This window comes from Lonchura striata, chromosome 1, assembly GCF_050655825.1.
Source record: "Lonchura striata isolate lonStrDom1 chromosome 1, ASM5065582v1, whole genome shotgun sequence".
Lineage (NCBI taxonomy): Eukaryota > Metazoa > Chordata > Aves > Passeriformes > Estrildidae > Lonchura > Lonchura striata.
This window is the reverse complement of record NC_140703.1, coordinates 88309825-88328881: the sequence shown is the minus strand read 5'-3', so window position 1 is coordinate 88328881 and position 19057 is coordinate 88309825. Positions and strand designations below refer to the sequence as shown.

The window sequence follows — 19057 nt, the reverse complement described above, 5'->3', positions numbered from 1 at the left end:
ATCAAGACTCAATGGAAATTAATGAAAAGCTAAACTGAAGAACTCACTGCTTTGTTTGTTAAAAAGAAAATTGTTTTGCATCAGCCTGTAACATCATGAACCACAGGGCTTTAAAATTAATCTCACCAACACTAAACTTTCATTCCCATGTAATGTTCAGCCTGACTCAATTTGCAAGAGAATAAAATCTGTTAAAGGGTAACAAGTAACAAATAAAGATTCACTCTTCTGATGCTGAATTCCTGCAATTTTTTTTCCCCTGCAGATTTTTTTAACGACTTGGATGCATTGATGGGACCTATTACCTTGCACAGCAGTATGGAGCATTTAGTTCAGTACACTCAACAAGGACTTCACTGGGTGCGGAATAGTGCTCACTTGTCATAATGACTGTGTGCCATTCACATGGACAGTATCCCTTTCATGGATAATTCAGTTATTCTGGACACTGTGCTACAGAAATAGTCAGCTACAGCATTGATCCAAACAAAGGTGAATATTTCTTCAGTATTGAGCAAAATTCTTCTGAGTGTAGACATGTATGTGCACAGAGGTACAATATACAATAATGTCTCTTCAGAATGAATTGTTCTGTATCACTCTCCAAACATTTTCATACACTAGAAATACTATAAAGAACTGATCTTAATGCACAAACATACCCTTTCTATTCTTGTACTGAAAAACTCAGAAACCAAAATCTTATGGTTTGATTGAACCAAGTGCAATAAGCACAGATCCCTATTCAGGAAAGCTCACAATAAATTCTTAACTTTAAGCTTGTACTGAAATCCTCATGACTTCAGCAGAGCTTAAGCACATACACAAGAGCTTTCCTGAACTGGAATGAATGAGAGCAAATTGTAGACATGGAGAATTTTTACTGCGAGCATGGACACATCATGGAAGTTCCATATTAATGTGCCATCTCCCTGTTACTTCTCCACTGGAGCACAGAGAGGAGGTGTGTAATCTGCATTAAGTCGGAGAAAGACAGCATTCCTTCACGTGCAATAAGTTTCAACAAATTGCATGCATTTCTTTATCTCCTGTCTTTATAAATAACTCTATATCTCGTTCAGCTCCTCACCAACAGTGCAACCTACAGTATCAAGCAAAAGGAAGGCCTGAAAACAGATATGCTGCAGGAAAAACTTAAAAGAGATGGTGGGAAATTGCATTCTGTTACTGACAGTAAATAGATAAGGAAAAGATATGGCAAACATTATTCCCCTTAGGAAGGAAAATGTGTTCATTTCAACTGCACACACACACAGACAGATATTTATAACAGTTGTTGGCTTTGCATGGGAAGGCTTCATCCTGCAGATTTTGACTTTCATATCTTTTTCATCTAGCAGAAGCTTGCAACATTTTCTTCCAGGCTGTATGGGAGCATTACATGCAATTTCCTTTATCTAGGAAGCTGAGTTTGCTGCTCATCAGGCTAAGAACTGTTTCCTATCATAATCCTCTCACTCTTCACGCATAATCCTCAACTAGGCTTTAACGTTTCTTGATTTATGGGATGTTTTCAGTTCCCGTTGACAGGCTGTGTTTTTCATGCCAGAGAATTAATCCCACAATAATTGGAGTTTAATTTAGGTCAGATGAGGTCAAGGCCAGTTCATATTAACTGCGCTTGCACTTAGTGCATTTTTGTTCATTTTCAGTGATTTTCACATATTTAGGGTTTTTTTTTTCCTATATTGGAAATATTTTCTTTTGCAATCAGATTTGCTGCCTTTACTCAAATCAGCAGCTCCAGCGACTTTCAATTGACCATTCTTGTTCGAGGTATTAGTTGAACCCTTTTCCTGTTATTTTCTAATCTAATTTGCTTACACATTAAGAAAATGTGTAAAGACATTTTCAATAGAAGATACAAGTAGAAGTAGCCACTGATACAAATGGTTGATTAATTGGTACTTGCTGCCTTTATTTTTCCATCCCCCATTTTTGAAGAGCTGCATTTTGAAGAAAAGATACCAAACAATATGGCACAATTTCTCAGTCAAATGTCTTTGGTAGCACAGACTCCATGTACCCCGTGGTAAAGAGTGGGCTTATGAGCACACTGAGCCCCACATAGCTGTGTTTTTCTGCCAAGGCTGCTCACCATAACTCCAGCTATTGCTCAGACTCAGTATTCACTGTGTTCTCTGAAGCAGCCACTAAGGACCTGCTCAGCCCCAAGCCATCCTGGGCCAATATTTATGTGCCCATCGGTGCTCAGATACTTCCCCCCAGGAGATTGCTTGTAGCTGTGGCCACCTCTTAGCATGGACTTGAGCGTTATGATGTGGCTGGCTTTAGGAGAGAACATGTACTTGCCTCTAAATGACAAAATACATGACCTCTGAGTCCTGCCGTCACCCTTAGCCCTGGCTGTCACCCACCCTAGAAGGAACACAATTTGTTTTGTCACAAGTATCATGGAGAACTCGATTGGTGCCTTTCTGCTTATCACTTGCCTGATCTCCAGCTGTGGAAGTCTGTCAGGATTTGCTACACTAGTAGCAAATCTGTCAGCTGCTTCAATGCCATCTGCAGGTACTGCAGGATTTCTCCTCAGATCAGGAAAGTGAAAGTCCAGCTAGATTAGCTTCTGTTTTCTTTGATGGTGCCTATGATGTTTATCTTCAGATAAGTTTGGGGGTGTGGGAGCCCTTTCTGATATTTAATGTTGAGAAATTTTAGAAGTAATGTATATTACTTGCCTTAAATGGAGTTTAGTTTTATTGCACATGTGGCATTTGAGTTTCAAATATGGAACTTTGAAGCATGTTTATTTTACTAAGATTGGGATATTTTTCTTAATCATGATGAACTCTTTGTATGGATATAATATGTCAAGAAACTTCAAAGAAATGCAAGAATTAATGGTGTTCTGTTGTAACATTTCCAAGTACTAAGCATCTCTGTAGATTATTGTCCTTTCCTGTACTTTGCTCTTATATTGAGTTATTTCAGCTAAAATACCTATTGCTTCCATGGAAGTCTTACTGATTTTTAGTTTTTGTGCTGGCGTCATCTGTGTCGTCTGATGAGCACACTGAGCCTTAATTTCTGGTGGTGTCACAGGATGAGTGGATTAAAGGGTTTGGCCTTCTCTCCATAGGGTTTCTTGCAGCTCTACTATTTTAGTGAGGTTATTTAGAATACTCCTGTGCAGGCTATTTGCTCTATAGGGTTGCTGCTGATTGGATGTCTGAATGTGGGACAGTGACAACAAATCTAAGGGCCTGGTCTGCAAAAGTGCATGTGACTTTAGGTCTGGTCCAGTTAAGCATATGCACCACTTTAAGAACCGGAATAGTCTTAGGCATATAACACTGAGAGTCAAAGATGCTCTGTGTGTTTTGGATGGGACCAGAGGAGACTGTCCTTTTTTGCAGTTCCATGAAATACACTGACTTATTTTAATCTGCTGTGAAAGGCCAGGAACATGCAGGCTTCTTTAGCCATAGCAACATCCAGGTTCAATTTTGGAACAGTAAGAAGTCATTCTGTACAAATCCAGAAGGATTATGTCTGGAGGAAGAAGTTTGCTTACAGAGGCTTCTGAATCAGTAAGAGTTCATACAGCAATGGGAATGGATGCAAAGGAACTGTGTATTGCTGGTGGGCTTGACAAATCCAGAACAACCTCTAAGATTCTCACAGAGAGCAAGATCATACAGAGCCCTTGGCCTTAAACCTTTATAGTATGGCATGGTGGCATGAGTGTCAGATAAGAACAAAGCATATGCAGAGGTTCCAGTGTGGTCAAAAGCCAGACATAGTCCTTCCTGTCACATGGCAGGATACCCAAACCCCTTGTTTGCCTATTTCTTTTGTTCAAATACCAGAGCTCCAAAGGAAGAGATTATAGTGAACAGAAGACCTTAGGTAAAGGAGGTTAAGAGGATCAAGCCCTAAGTGTAGATACAAACATATATGTATATACTGTAAATCTAAATAGTAATAAAAGTCACTCAGCATGAAGGGTATTACTAGTGCCTACCATTGATCATCAAGTACTCATCACTGAGCAGCCATATCACCTAAGAAGTGCAGTAGCTGTTGTCAAAATAATTTGTGTAGCTAATTAATTTATATGAAATGCACCTTTGGGACTGTGCCATAGTATCTTTTTGTAATACAAATGTTCAACCATTTTTCATGGCTACTGATTCAAATCAGAAATGTCAGGATATCTTTTCTTCCCCAGATGAGGACATAAACTTAGACCTGGCTAATCTGTACTTAGTTTATCTACCCAAGAGACTTTAGTAGTCACCAGCCTTAATGCATGTACAGTATATGCTATTCACTGGCTTAGTTGTAGGTTTTCATCCAAATGAAATTGGAATTTTCAAAATTACTTGGATTAATGACATCTGCCTAGATATCCCCCCGATGTGACATTAAATGATTCATGATTTTAAGCAGAAAAGTTTGAATTTTATGTAAATAACAGTGGATTAATTCCTTGATCTTTTTACAAAATGATTTTTTTTAAATGAAAAGATTGTCAAAGCAATAGGCTTTTTTTATTCTCCTAAATTTTTGGCAGGTCGTGGGTTCATGGTAAAAGCTATATTAAGAACATCTCCTTCTGCAATATGCCTTGTCTTTACATAATCCTCTTAATGCTTAATATGTCAGAAAGAAATGTTTCTTGTTCACAGCGATGGCAACGTTTCCCTCCCCCATTCAGTGAGAATCCTCAAACTTAAGAATAAAATTTCCTGGCACAATAGAAATATAAACAATGCCTGAAGTATACAGACTTGTTAAGGTAACAACAAGTTACCTTAGGCGCAGACCTAACATGCCTCTCATTTTTTTAATCTTTTTGTTATCATTTACACCACATATTTGACCTTACTGTGTTTGAAACTAAATAATTAGTTTAGTTTTCATGTCTTAAAAATTCCTGGTTGGTCTGATCAGTATCATTATTTTAACTGTTATATTAGGTTATGTGCTGTGCACCAAAGGCTGGGGAGGCATATAACCATATATAGATTTTCAGAATGTATTTAGAAAAGCATTTGGATAATCTTATCCAATATTGTTAGCATGAAAATTCAGCTACTTTAGCATCTCTCACAAAGATGTTGTTTGCCCTCAAAAAGGCCAAGCCTCCATTTCCCGTCTCACTAGCCCCATGCTATAAATAGCTATTAAGTTTAATTAACAAACTGGGAAAGTCACTTTAGGTCTTGTTTGTGCTAACCTGACTAAAGCTTCAGAGAGGAAAACACTAAGATTTAGAGCATCCATTGGTCTTTCAAAAGACTATGGTTTTCCTTGAGTGAGATGGGTGAGACTAAGCTGGGGCTATTTCTTCAAGTAATTCCTCTGCCTCCCTTGCTGTCTAGCCCTGTTGCTCTTGGCAGCCCACAAGCACGCCTGACTTTCAGGGGTGTTTCCCACTTTGCAGCCCAAGCTACCTTTCCAATGGGATGCTGGAACATGGAGCAAGTAACTCACAGGTTGGATAAAGGGCCTGGCTTTTGCCCCCAAAACCAGCAACCAGCTCCTTCAGTTTTGCAATTGTGTAGCTTGAATTTCACACACTGCAGCTTGAAGCCCAGCCTTATCCCTGTTGCCCTCAAAGAATTCAAGAAGGCCCAAGAAAAACAACAGAATTGGGGGGGGGGGGGGGGGGGAAGGGGGATTTCCTCTGTCTCAAGGCATTTAGTAGTTTTTGAGAGCAAATACAGTGAACATCATGAATGATAAGGCACTCAGGTCTCATGTTTCTCATATGCACTAACACAGGGATACTTAACATTTATCTGCCTCATAGGGCTTTATGAGAATTAATTAATGTTTGCAAATCACTTTGTATCCTCAGAAGGAAAGTGCTGTTGAAGAGCTATGGAAAAAACAGCTAAGTACACTGGATGAATTTCACCCCTGAGTCCAGAGCTACAAGACACACAAAATCCTTAAATACTATGTAAGCTCTTGGTGTAAGCACCAGAGTGTATAAAACTTGTGCTTAGATCCAAAGGGTGTCACAGTCTAGGTGAAATTGCCATTCCCAGAGTATCTATGACTTTGATCCTGGCAGAGAGCAAGAATCACAATAGTACATAACGGGACAAACAGCATAAATTAACAAAGTGCTGCATGGCCATCCTAAGAGTGTCAAATCTTTTAATGTCTTTCAGTCACTTTGTATTTCTGCAAAAGAAATTTATACAAAGCATGTTCCTTAAAACAGCCTCAAGCATACAAATAATTTTTAATCCAAATCCAGCTTCACATAACTTCAAATCAATGGAAATTTTCTTTTAGCATGGTGCACTGCAGATAACAAGTTGTTTAACAAAACATTTTTTAAAAAATTCTCTTGTGACAAAATATATGTCTGATTTTGATGCACATTACCAGTAACCAAAGTGGGAAGTCAGAGATTGGTTGGGAACACAATGTTCTCCCACTCTGTGTGGGAGTGACCTTCCCAATCACACCATTGTGTATCTCCAGGGCAGGCTTCCAGCTCTGTTCTGACACATTACCCCTAGAAGTTACCAGTAAAGCGCTGCACCAAGGACTGAACATCAGTCAAATCAACAAAGTATTTCTAATGTGGTTCATGTTACTCAGTCAATACTAACAAGTCCTTTCTTTGCAGTAGTTATCCTTTTCTCCTCCACTTGGCATTCTTATATATGGAATTCTCTGTCAACAGACATGAAAGGAAACATTTCCTGCAGGAACAAGCTAGACATAGATAACATTTACCAAAGGACAGGCCCTTCTTATTCTTTTTCTCACTTACATTTTAGACTATACCTCTATTTTTAAAATAGTATTTTCCTGCAGTTTAGATTTATCACAGAATCATAGAAGGGTTTGGGTTGGAAGGGACTTTGAAGATCATCTAGTTCCAACTCCACTGCAGTGGGCAGGGACACTTTTCACTAGACCAGGTTATTCAAAGCTTCATCCAGTCCAGCCTTGAACACTTCCAGGGATGGGGCATCCACAGCTTCTCAGAGCAACATGTTCCTATGTCAAACGATACTCAGTGTAAACAATTTCTTCCTTAGATCTAAATTTCCTCTCTTTCAGTTGAAAAATGTTTCCCCCTGTCCCATCACTATAGGCCCTAGTAAAGTCTTTCTCCATCCTTCTTATAAATCCCCATTTTGTACAGAAAGTTGACAGCTACAGTAAGATCTCCCCAGAACCTGCTCTTCTCCAGGGTGAACCCCAGCTCTCACAGCCTGTCTTCATAGGAGACGTGCCCCATCCCTCTGATCATCTTCACAGCTTCCCCTGAACCTGCTCCAACAGGTCCATGTCCTTCCTGTACTGGAAACCCCAGATCTGGACACTGAACTCCAGGTGGGCTCTCACAACAGCAGAGTAGAGGAGAGAATCACCTCCCTCAAACAGCTGGTCATGCCTTTTTAGCCTTCTGGATTGCAAGGGCACGTGTCTGGCTCATGTTTAGCCTATCATCTGCCAGCACCCCCAGGTCCTTCTCGGCAGGACTGCTCTCAATCAGTACATCCCTCATCTGTATTGATACTGGGGCTTGGACAAACACAGGAACAGGACCATGTTATTGACCTTGATGGGCCTCATGAGGCTCACATGAGGGTCTTCTCTCTCTCAAGGTCCCTCTGGATGCTGAGGTCACTTCCTGCAGTTCTAGACATTTTTTTCCTCAACTCCATCTCCAGTCTTGCGACATGCAGGACAAGGTAGAGTAGAAACTGGTCACAGGAAAAAGGTGAAAGGCAGTGCAGAGCTCTCAAGCAGTTCAGGACCTTCCTGCTTTCTTTCCATCTGTGGGACTGGCATCTACCTTCTCCCCTTATTTCTAGCAAGAGAATTCAGTTTCCTGTGGAGGAAGGACAGTGAGTACTGATGAGTCCATGCACATTTTTTGACATGTCTTCTGCTCAGCATGGAAAGGCAAATGGGAGGGACCAGTAATCTGGGGACCAAGAGCCCTTAGTGCTGGTGACTCAAATACCTTGTGTGAAACAGCAGTGCAGCTGGAGGGGTGCCAGCAGCATCTCCTGGCCCAATGCCTTGGCCTGACTTGTGCTACCAATCCACTTGAGTGAGCTTTGGCACTTCATGGCCCTGCAGTAGAACCAGCAGGAGCTGGTGGTCTCACCTGTACAATGACCTTCCTTAGGCCATGGAGGATACACAGTCAGCCTCGTAACAATTCACTGGGATTAAATAGGAAAAGAAGATGAAATGAGATAGTAAAAGGATTCTGATTTAAACACAGAAGTTGGAAATCACGTCATCCTGAAGGTCTAAAATAAATACAATTAATCTCACCCTAGAAATTCTTATCTCCACTGGCTAAAAAGGGATTTTAGGTAACAAGCTGAGATACAGAGGTAGTATAAATCCCATCCCAGGTTTACGATCATACCTGTTGCTGACAGGAATGCCTCACGAAATTGGTAAATATCTTAGGATGCACTGAGGCAGGATGGGGCTGAGATTATGTTGGGAGGGAGCACATGTGCAGGAAAATAGGTATGTGGTAAATACATTTCTTTCTCAGATGTTTCAAGTACATGTTTCAGACTAGGACCACCTCTTGACCAGTCTGTAATTTACTAGGCCTAAATCCAAAGTAGATCCTTGAGAACTGAATGTGCACCTTTTTCTATTAAGATTACTGAAATATCAAGAAAATACATTTTACAGCTTACTAAATTATTGCAGGCACTTTTTCCTTATGTTGCCTGGAAGTAGAACTGGACTCCTTTAAAAACAGATGAAGTTTTTCTGTAAATGTTGAAAGAGATGAGATTGGCTGTGAGCCTAAGTGGGGCCACCAGCATTACTCTCTTTTTTATGGAAATTCAACAGCATTTTTCAATTCATTATGTGAAAATGGAAATTTTATCCATGATGAACAGCCCATAGGCCACATGGGGCACACCTAAAGCTCGTGGCCTGCCAGCAGACAGTAGTCCCACAGCAGCTCCTAGGGCTGGCTTCCCTTGCTGTTGGTGGAGGCAGAAAGAGCAGTGGTGTGTTGGGAGCTCCAGAGCAGCCAGGTCAAGGTGGGCTTGCAGTGCCATTGTCTCTTTCCATGGATGGCAACAGGAGGGGCAGGAGCCAAAGCAGAGGAGCCAGGCAGTGATCTCTGGTACTACTGTGCAGGAGCATTGTTCCTTGCTGACGCTGGGAGATGGAGACAATAGCCAGAGTAATAAATCATGGCTGCACTCACATACTGCTTTTGGCAACTCCCTGACTTCCTGGGCAGATCATTTATGGAAACCTGGACTGCAGTGGTGCCTGCTGGCCAGTGCCATGTTGCATCCTCCTGCAGGATCCATGGAGTTGCCACCAGGCAGAAGTCAAAACCAAACCACACTGTGAATGGGTGAGGGAAACAATTGGGTGGGGATGGCAGTACAGGGTGGGCAAAATAACAGGAGGCTTATATGTGTCATTACTTCTCCTGCCAGTTGCAACAATCACAGGGTTCCCTCCCCATTTCCCATGCTGCACGTACCACCAGTGGCTGAAAAAGCAGTGTGGCAATCCCAGTGTGGGATCAGCTGTTGGCTGGTAGCGCAGACAGCACACAACAAGGAACTGCACGTTGTGACTCTTCCCTATCTCCCTTTTCACACAGTGAACTCCTGAGCGAGGTTCCCTGGCCAGGTGAGGTATGCAGAGACCAGTTTATGACTAGAATTGTTTTTGTAACAAACCACAGAGGTTCATTTCCATATTTCATTTATAGCAACAAACGTCAGCAGATTTTTTGTAAAATTATTCAAGTCGCAACAGCTTTGTTTGCAGCTCATAAAATAATGCTCATGTTGCTCTCTGAGGATGTACTACCCACCCTGCTGCAGCAGTTTATCTTTCTGCTGACCATAATCCCACAATATGTCCCCATACAGCAGGCAATATTGTTTACACAGGTTAATAAACGGAGTATTCTGTACAGTAATTTATGCTGTAAAGTATGTACATATATCACAGTAGCAGTCACAAATGCTTTAAACTGCCTTATTTATTAGATTGGCTAGCATTTCCCCCCTTGCTCCAGAATACTTTAAATTATTTTTATCTTTGCATTAGGTATTTTTTTAGTTGCTGCATTTTGACCCAATTATTGGAAAAAAAAGTTTTTACAATAAATAAATATCTAAAATTTAAGTAGAAATAGCAAATTCACTGCCCATCCAACTAATATAGCTCTAATTATGATTACAAAGAAATATGGTATACTCTTATCTGTGTATCATAGTATATGCCAGAAATCATATTCCACTTGTAATCAATACGAACAAGAGCTTTAGTAACTTTCACCTATTTCATTCTTCCATTGTGAGACAAAAATATAATGAACTACTTAATGTAAAATGTCCCCCGTGAGAGCCCTGGTCTTATTCTTCCCTCAGGCAAAACTCACTTTGGCTTCAGTGGGAGATTTGCCTAAGTACAACATAGGGACATTACAAAAATAAATATATGGCATATAAACAGTACTTGTGCTTTGTAGTCGGTCCTTTTCTCTTTAGTGAGATACATAGGGTAAATGCTACATCTGTATTGCTCCTGTCTCACTCCTTCCCTTCTGCTGTATGAGTAAAAAATTGGGATTTAAAACCAGTTGTATTTGTTCCATTTGCTCAAAAAAAAAAATATATAATTATTTTGTGGATCAGTTCCAAGCCAAACTAGAAAATAAAAGAAAATGTTGCTTTTGTTTCTTTTCATGTTAAATTATGTTACACAATTAAATGGGATAATGCATACAAAGGCAATGAAATTATTAATTATTTGTTTTACTGTTTGGAGATTTTGCTATGTCCACAGTTCATGTAAAACTCATGTAGCACAGTTTCTGGGATGGTGAAAAATCCTACTGTAATGTAACAGAATGAGCCTTAAGGATTTGTAAGAATAAGCACTTTTATATTAAAAAGCAAATATTAATTCATCAGTAATATTACTTTTTTAATGTGACAATAAACCACGAAATCAACATCCTTCTGTCTCAATTATGCCTCATCTGTTTCTTTCTTAAACCTTTTTCCAAGGGAAGCAATTGCCTGGTTTTTTATCACAGCTTTTTAATCCCATCACAGTCACCTGTGTTCCTGCCTAAGTCACACACCCTCATCCACACTTCCTTCACGGGTGAGCTCATGAAATCTTCGTACAAGGAAGGAGGAAAGGCTCTTTCATTACAGCACATCTCTGTAGCAGGGCACCAGTTTTAACTGGGGTGTATGGCAGAAAAAAAGAATTATGTGAAAAGAGGCAGCTCTCTGGGAAAAGGAGAGCAGTCACTGCTGCATTTTAGTGAGGCACCAGATGAACACATCACCAATCTGTATTTCTCTTTATGCAGATGTAGGAAACAAGCCCCTCTACTTAAGACCAGTAACATCTGTAAGTAGTGCCAAAGCCAGCCACAATTTCAGCAGTTGCAGAGCAGGAGTTCACAATTTACAGCCACAATTATAATAAAACCACAAGAAATACAAGTCACCCTCCAGCCTGCCTTCCCGTGTCCTCACACACACACACACACACAGTGTTGACAACTATTTCCCAATTCCTATGGCTTCTTCCCACACAGGACTGCCATCTTTTAGGAGTACTTATTCCATACTTAGGCCAAAACCTAAATGCTGCTGTTTTAACACGGCTATTTTGCAAGTGGTGGAGTCTTGTGGTTCTTTTCTGCATTATCAATATCTGTGGAGTCAAGGGTTAGACATTTTCATGCTTCTTGCTGAGGAAGATGTATTTTTCCAGGCAGCATCTGACAGCCAGGGCAGGTACTGGTGGAACATCTCAGGTTCAGCACAGAAAAAATGACCAAACAATGTTCTGCACTTTGATGAGTCACCACCATACACAAATCCATGCATTCAATGGACTGTAACCATGACAGGCTGATGCACAGCTTCACAGCTATATGGAGAGCTTTGGTCCTGAGGATGGAGAATGGATTTCAGGAAATGAATATGACTCAGGATGGGCTGACACATGGCATTGCTGCTCCTGATCACTGCCAGGAGACTGCTGCTGGGACAGAAAAGCCGGCAAAGGATGGTGTGCCCAGGCACTGCCTGCAGCATCGAAGGATGGGAGATCACTTCCCCAGGCACCGCCTGCAGCAGCTGAGGATCTGATGAACCACACACAGAGGGACAGTTCCCCATAGCTGTGTTTCCAAGCCCACCAAGGCTCAGAGTGAGCCCAATGCCATCTCCCAGTGATGGTTCAGTCCTACACACCAGATACGGTTCATTAACTTCTGCCAGTTAATGGAGCTCCTTGTTTTAGCACTGCTCCTTCCTCTGAACACCTCAGTGCTTGGCTCAAAATCCTGTGAAATATTTAGAATATGCAGAATTTTACCTCCTGGCTTGTTCCTCTTAAACTTCCTCTTCTCAGTGTAATTCAAGGTCAGGAAAGAAATTAGGCACCCCTGAGCTAAAGACCTGGAGGGCCCATTACAATGATCTAGTCTTACTTTCTAGGAAAACACAGGCCATAACATTTCATCAAGGGATTCCATTATGAAAGCCTAATAACTTGATGAAGAGAAGCCTAACCATTTATTAAGGCACCCAGTCTTGATTTAAAGACACAGAGCAATGAAAAATTTACCGCAGCTCTTCAACTCTTATTTGCTAAAAATTCTGCCCCAGTGTTTCACCTTGAATGGTATCAAAGCTAACTGCAAAGTTATAAGGAAAAAGAAATTAAAAAAGAAAATTCAAAACCTGAAGATGGGCTATGTGTTCTGAAAGAGGAAAAAATAGGGGAACACTTTGCATTTTAGGGGAATTTCTGTTCCAAATTTGAGGAATGTATGCATAGACAGTAGCATTTGCTATTCTGAAATAAATTAGTCTCTGATCTTGTTCACTGAACATGCAAATCCACAAGACAAAACACAAAAGGAAACATTGCAACAAGTCCAGCAGAAATGAAGGCCCAGTCATCATACTTCCACATTTGCATCAAGCTCACATTCACAATAACATGATTCTTACATTTCTTTAATTTAAAAGTAGGAACCAGCAGCACATCTTAATGTTCCTTAGCATGAAAGCCAGGCCACTGAACTGCCTGGATAGGGATTATTAACTTGAAATCTCCCATCCTATGAGGAATTACAAATCAGTAGAGATGCACTGTAACAGTGTCTTCTAGGACCATTATGCAACTGCTGACAAGTGTGAATTTTAACTGATTTGATATTCTGTAGTCATTTTTCAAACACCAGTGTTACAAATCAGCTGTAATAAGCTAAGGTTATGTATATCAAGAACTGTGACTTGAGAGCACATATGTCTACATGCAGTTTAAAATAATGGGGAACACAGTCCTATAGATACGATTTTTCTTTTCTTTTTTTTTTTTTCCTGCTCCCTAGGAAAAAAAAATATTAGTCACACAGTGCTATGGACTGCTTATGATTTACAAATCCTTGCAGGTACGCAGGAGAATGAACACTAAGCACAAGGAGTATATCCATTTTGGAAAGCCACTAGGGAAAGCATACCCATCTTTAAAAGATTTCCCTGAGAGATATTCCCCAGCCCTCTCACTGCTGTCACGCTTCTCAAAAAGTACCAAAACCAAGCTTTTGTAGCCATGTCTGCTTAATGGTTTAGGCTTTGTTAGAAGACACATCCTTTCAGGTTCCTGGGATCTGGATGACTTAAATGAACCTCCACTTGAGGGAAGAGGCCCTAAATCCAGGCAGACAGTAGTGCCTAAGCAGGGCAGTAATCTCCAGTCCCTTCTAAATTATCAGTACCTGATGCAGAGCCCCAGACAAGACCTTCCATCCAGCTGGATTAAAAAAAGTACATTGCTACAGGTGTTCCTCAGGGTACCAAGCAAACCTCTTAGGAAATGAGTGAACCAGGCCACAGTTCCAGGTTGGGAGGTTTTGATTTCTTGTTATGGGGTTTTCTTTGCAAGGTAACACAGCAGGTTTTTTGTTATGCCTTATCATGAACAAGCCCTCTCTCAGGAAGAGACCCCACTCCAAGCTCCCCATTGGGATCAAGTACCTATTTATAATACTGGTGTTTGAAAAATGAGCACAGAAAATCAAATCAGCAGAAACTCACACTCCCAAGACAGGTCCACAGTCCCAACACCAGCCACAATACAACCTCTGCCAAGGGCCTGTGTGACCTGTTCCACCACACCAAGTGTGATCCATCTTTATGTCATTCTTTCACATCAAACACTAGCAGCAGCTAGTAGGAAAAAATTAACTAGTCACTTAATGGTCCTTTAATATGATTAAGAGAATATTACTTAGTGGTATCCTAAACTCACTGATGAACCAAAAAAAAAAAAAAAAAAAGAAAGAGGAAGCTAAGATTGATAAAAGTTCCTTAAACTGCAAGGATATAAAATGTAAATAGGGTGTCTGCTTCTGCAAGTGAAGACAACCTGGTCAGTCGGGATTCAGTGAATTTTTTTTATAGCTCTCTTCATGATGCTGAATGGACTAAAAGCTTAAAAACAGGTTTATATAAGTCAGACATAATTTGTTCTTGTTTCATCCGAACATATATTTTGACTGGGAAGGGATTTAAATATCTAAGCTTAGATCCTGTAACTACCTTGAGCTAATAGTTTCTAATCAAAACAAGGTACTCTTTGCTGTATATGAAGTTATTTGAGTTAAAACACTGCAAGAGTGAGGATTTAAGCTTAAACACTGTAAATGAGGTATACACGACAATTTATTTTGTATTGGCTGCTTTAGATCAGGCTCACAAAAATCATCATCATCATCCAGACAAAACCACAAGAAGAGGATAAAGCTGTCCTGTCTGTTTCCAAGCATAAGACAGGGGTAATTTGATAGCCACTTCACATGCTTTCATAAAGCTCCTGTAAAAGCATGAATAGGTGCTTTGAGACGACAGAAGGCAGTTGGAACGCTGAAAGCAATCCAAAATTCTCTTTTGATTATACGTTTATCATGCATGCTTTCTGAAAATTTTACACTAAAGAAACAGAAGTGACCCACCTGGGTTTGCTTCTTCAGTTCAGCTGTTCTATTCACCTTTCCATTTGCCTTACCAGTGCCAATTTAAAACATGTGGGTCAGGCACAACTGGCTCCTAATGAAGAGATGACATATGGATTACATTGCATTAATGAAAGTATTATTAAAGTAAGAAAAAGGTTTCACTAACAGTTTTCCTAATTTTAAGTAGTAAATTGTCCACCATCCTAGTAGCCCTCCCTAAAATAACCTGGACAGATCCTAATTCCACTACAGCTCTTTTTTGAGCAAGATTGCAGAAACAAAAGCTTTGTAGATTTCAGCACATAGTATCCCCATCTCAGCACTGAATCCCCTCAGCAGCATTTTCCCAGATAATACTCTTCAGATTACTCCTGAACATCATTCAGTCAACTTCCAATTCACTCACAACTTCCTACCTGTGAGAATTTATTAATTTCCAAAATTATGTATTAATATGAAAGACACCTTGGTTTATTTAGCCAACACAACAAAATAGCACTGTAATGTGAAGTAGGCTCAAAAAAATAAGAAACACCTGAAAGTCAATTCCTTTTTCTGCTTCCAGAATGTTTGGAGTTTTAGTTGCAAAAGACAGACAGGGCCCCCATACAAAAACCATGGCCCACAAGAGCTGCACGGGAGAGGAACCTTTAACACCAGAACTCTAAGAAAGCTTGCTGCACTGTCATAACAGGACAGGAAGATAAGCTATTTAACCGAGATGCAATTTAGTGCCTGGTGCCCCTGACAGCCCTGGAGATCACTGCCTAATGCTGAATGAATCATCTGTGACTTTCCAAGGAGCAATTCTCACAAGCAAGAAAGCACAGCCAGCAAATGAGTACCTCAATACCAGAGCATTTAGCACATATAGTCAAACAGGTGGTGAAGTAGTTATGGTTCTTTTGACATGGAAGACACAAATTTGCTTTAATAGAACTACTCTATATACCAACCTGGGCTGAGTGGGTTGTAAGGGATACAACTCCTGCTAAATATCAAGGGGAGCTCCACCTTCATTGTGCTGCTTGTGCATTCAGATCTGGGTACATCTTCCAGGCACAACATGGAATTCCAGATAATCCTGCCTTACTACCCTTCACTGCATCTGGGACACATTTGCAGAAAACTAGACTTTTAGGATGTTCTGAATGACTACAAAGAGGTAATAATAGGAAACCCTTAGATTGGCATGGAAAACCTCTTACTATGGAGACAGCACGGACAGTGTGGGCAATGCATATCAAATCTATTAATACATGAAAAGAAAGTCATAAATAGCTTAAGGATGGCATAAAAACAGACAGACAGTAAAAGGAAGTATTGAAAAGGCTTTTTCAATTAAGGGTAAGACCTGTCTTCTTGAAGTGGTAGAAAAAAGGGTCTAGGAAGGGGAGATAAGGTCAGGTTATCAGATAATGCAGTCTTTCTGTGTGGCAAGATATCTGCCAAATTAAATGAGACAGCATGAATGTTAGAGATGTCAGAGAGGAGCTGATTACAGTAATTAAGGTCTGAGGTGCTGAGCTCAGCACCAATTTCCTAAGAAACAGTACAGACAACTTAACCAAGACATCTGACCAGGGTACAGCTGCACCCCACACTGCTAACATGATATTCAGCTACTCAGCCACCACTGAATTCTCCTCTGGCATACTGTCCATGCCCCTCCCCAAGCAGAGAAGATCCTGGGAGACAAACAGAGATCAGAGAGTAAGAATGAGAATGAACGAGTTGGAGGTCAGAGGGTGTAAAGGTAGAGGCAGAGACTATCACCAGAAGAGATTGAAAGGAATGAGATTTGTTTATCTCAGAAAAGAGGCAGATAGGAAGGCACACAGTAAGATAAAATACCAAATATTCTAGAGAAGAAATATCTGACATTTTTCTCTAACTTGCTGCATAACACAAGAATAAAGGAACATTCAATGAAATGAAGACCTCACGCATTCAAAGCCAATCAAATGAAATTCTCTTTCACATAATGTGTAATTGGACAGTGGAAGATATCACCACAGGAAACACTGAGGTCAAGAACTGTGCAGGATTCAAAGAAGGATTGGATGGCTATATGGATCACAGGAATATTCAGTCAGAACAATTATGCTAAACTTTGGAAAAAGTAAAAAGACAGGCTTTCAGAATTTAAGCCAGTACCTGACTACAGAAGAATTGAAATTAGGTTTCTATAAGGGTAGATTTTCCCACATCTTTCTCAGAGGTCCTTCTGTCTTTGCAAGAAGTTGATGTTGTTCTCTTTAAGCCAGCAATTTGGTCTGCATAAACTACACAATTTCTATCTTCCCACTTCCATATAAGCTTTAGAGGCACTGAATAGCTTTGTGTAGCTGCAATAATGTCAGCAAATTCAAACCCTCCTTTTTTCACAGCCATGATACCGCCATGGCACCACCTGCAGTTAATCAGCACAAGGTGTTTTTATCTCAATTTCCTTTAACAGAGTATGGTTACAACTGTGGAGCTGCAGCCTTGCAGACATGGAGTGACAGCATTCTCTACCACCCTCATCTCACCCCAGAGACAAGCTCAGTCTTGTCAGCTCCTTTTCACTGTCTTGCATTCCCTCTTACAGAAGAGACAAAACTTGATCAGGACCTGTGCTTAATCCAGTAGCAAGCTCTCTGTTGGAAGGCTTGTGTGAATGAACCTCTAATTTCCTGACCATTACCACAAATACTCTCTTCTCTGGCCATGGTGCTAAATGGACCAAGTTCCTGTCAATGTCCATGCAGTTAATCTGTATGCTCAAACCATGTCTACCAGCTTCAGGACCTCAGGACTCGGCAGGATATACAGTCTCCATCCAACTCCTGCTGCAGTGGCAGCAGTTCTGTATTTACACCTCAGCACAGGTCAGTAAATTTACTTCAAGTGCCTCTCTAATGCCTGCCCAACCATGCGCTATTTTTCTAGGCACAGATAGTTTCCTAGACAGGCATAGGCACCTGAAACCTATTTAATTGCAGTTTTAGTGTTTACATCCACTTTTGCAGGTATACCTGCTTCCAGTTTTTCCCTCCTTCCCTAGCCTGGTAAACTACCTGTTGACCTCAAATTCAACCTGTTGCTATCCCAGCTTTTCACAAATAGCAGCCCAACAATCTCTATCTTAACTAGACCTGAAGGAAGACAGGGCAACATTTACCTTCCCCTTACCCTTTTCTTCTCCTCTTTGAATGTGGTTTGGGGGAACCCACATTCAGTATGGCTCATATGCAAAGGTTGTTCATTCTATTAGTAGGCAGGTAAGTACAGCTTAGGAATCTGCACAAACAGAATCCAAATAAAAACAAACCCTGAAACCCTGGGGAGGGATTCTTCCCTCAAATGATTTTCCTACTTTTATCTGTCTTTACCTGTCCCCCTACTTGTAGCACAGGACACCTCCATGCACTCTAATTGTGCATCATTCACTTGACTGAGTTATGTGTTCCTGAAGCTGTATTTCACTATAGCCAACTCCATGGAGTCAGAAGGTAACTGTCCTTTTCTTGTCCAGCAGTTTGTGAAGTTTCTGCTCTCTACTCAGTACCACTTCCTTAATTTTTATAATCTTGTATTACTACAAGTATTTTCTGGTATCTGTACTTATCATTACTGTAAATATAAAATCTCTTTAAGGTCTCTTTGACCCCTCAGAATGAGCCTCAGAACTTTGCCTCAGAACTGAAATCATTTAAACCATTAAGAGTTTAGTTGTTTTATAATGGACCTTTCTCCAAACATAACCTTCCTGAGACAGTGACCCATGCTCCCTGCTGTAGTCTGAGGCCTAATAACCATTTTCCAGGGCACTGTATTGCCTCTTTGGTGGTGTGTTATAGCTCACTGTTCCATCGGTCTAGTGTCTTGTTTGCCTTTTTTATTGCAGCTGTGCACTGAAGTGACATTTCCTATGTGCTTTTTTTTCCACAGTAACCCCTTTCTCTCTCTGATCAGTGTGTTGAATGTAACACCCATTCCCTACATTTGCTCTTTGTTCCCCGACTAATTACGTTTCATTTT

General features: G+C 40.6%; 1 protein-coding gene across 6 annotated transcripts in view; it reads left to right on the top strand.

Moving 5' to 3' along the window:
* AFF3 (ALF transcription elongation factor 3) overlaps positions 1-10997 on the top strand; it is a 325295-nt gene extending 314298 nt beyond the window's left edge. For all 6 annotated transcript variants that reach the window (XM_085557459.1, XM_085557464.1, XM_085557452.1 and 3 more), the window contains one exon: positions 266-10997. In XM_085557459.1, coding sequence (XP_085413585.1) covers positions 266-387 — 122 coding nt within the window. In that variant the 3' untranslated portion in view covers positions 388-10997. The remainder of the gene's footprint in view (positions 1-265) is intronic.
* Positions 10998-19057: the final 8060 nt, after the last annotated feature.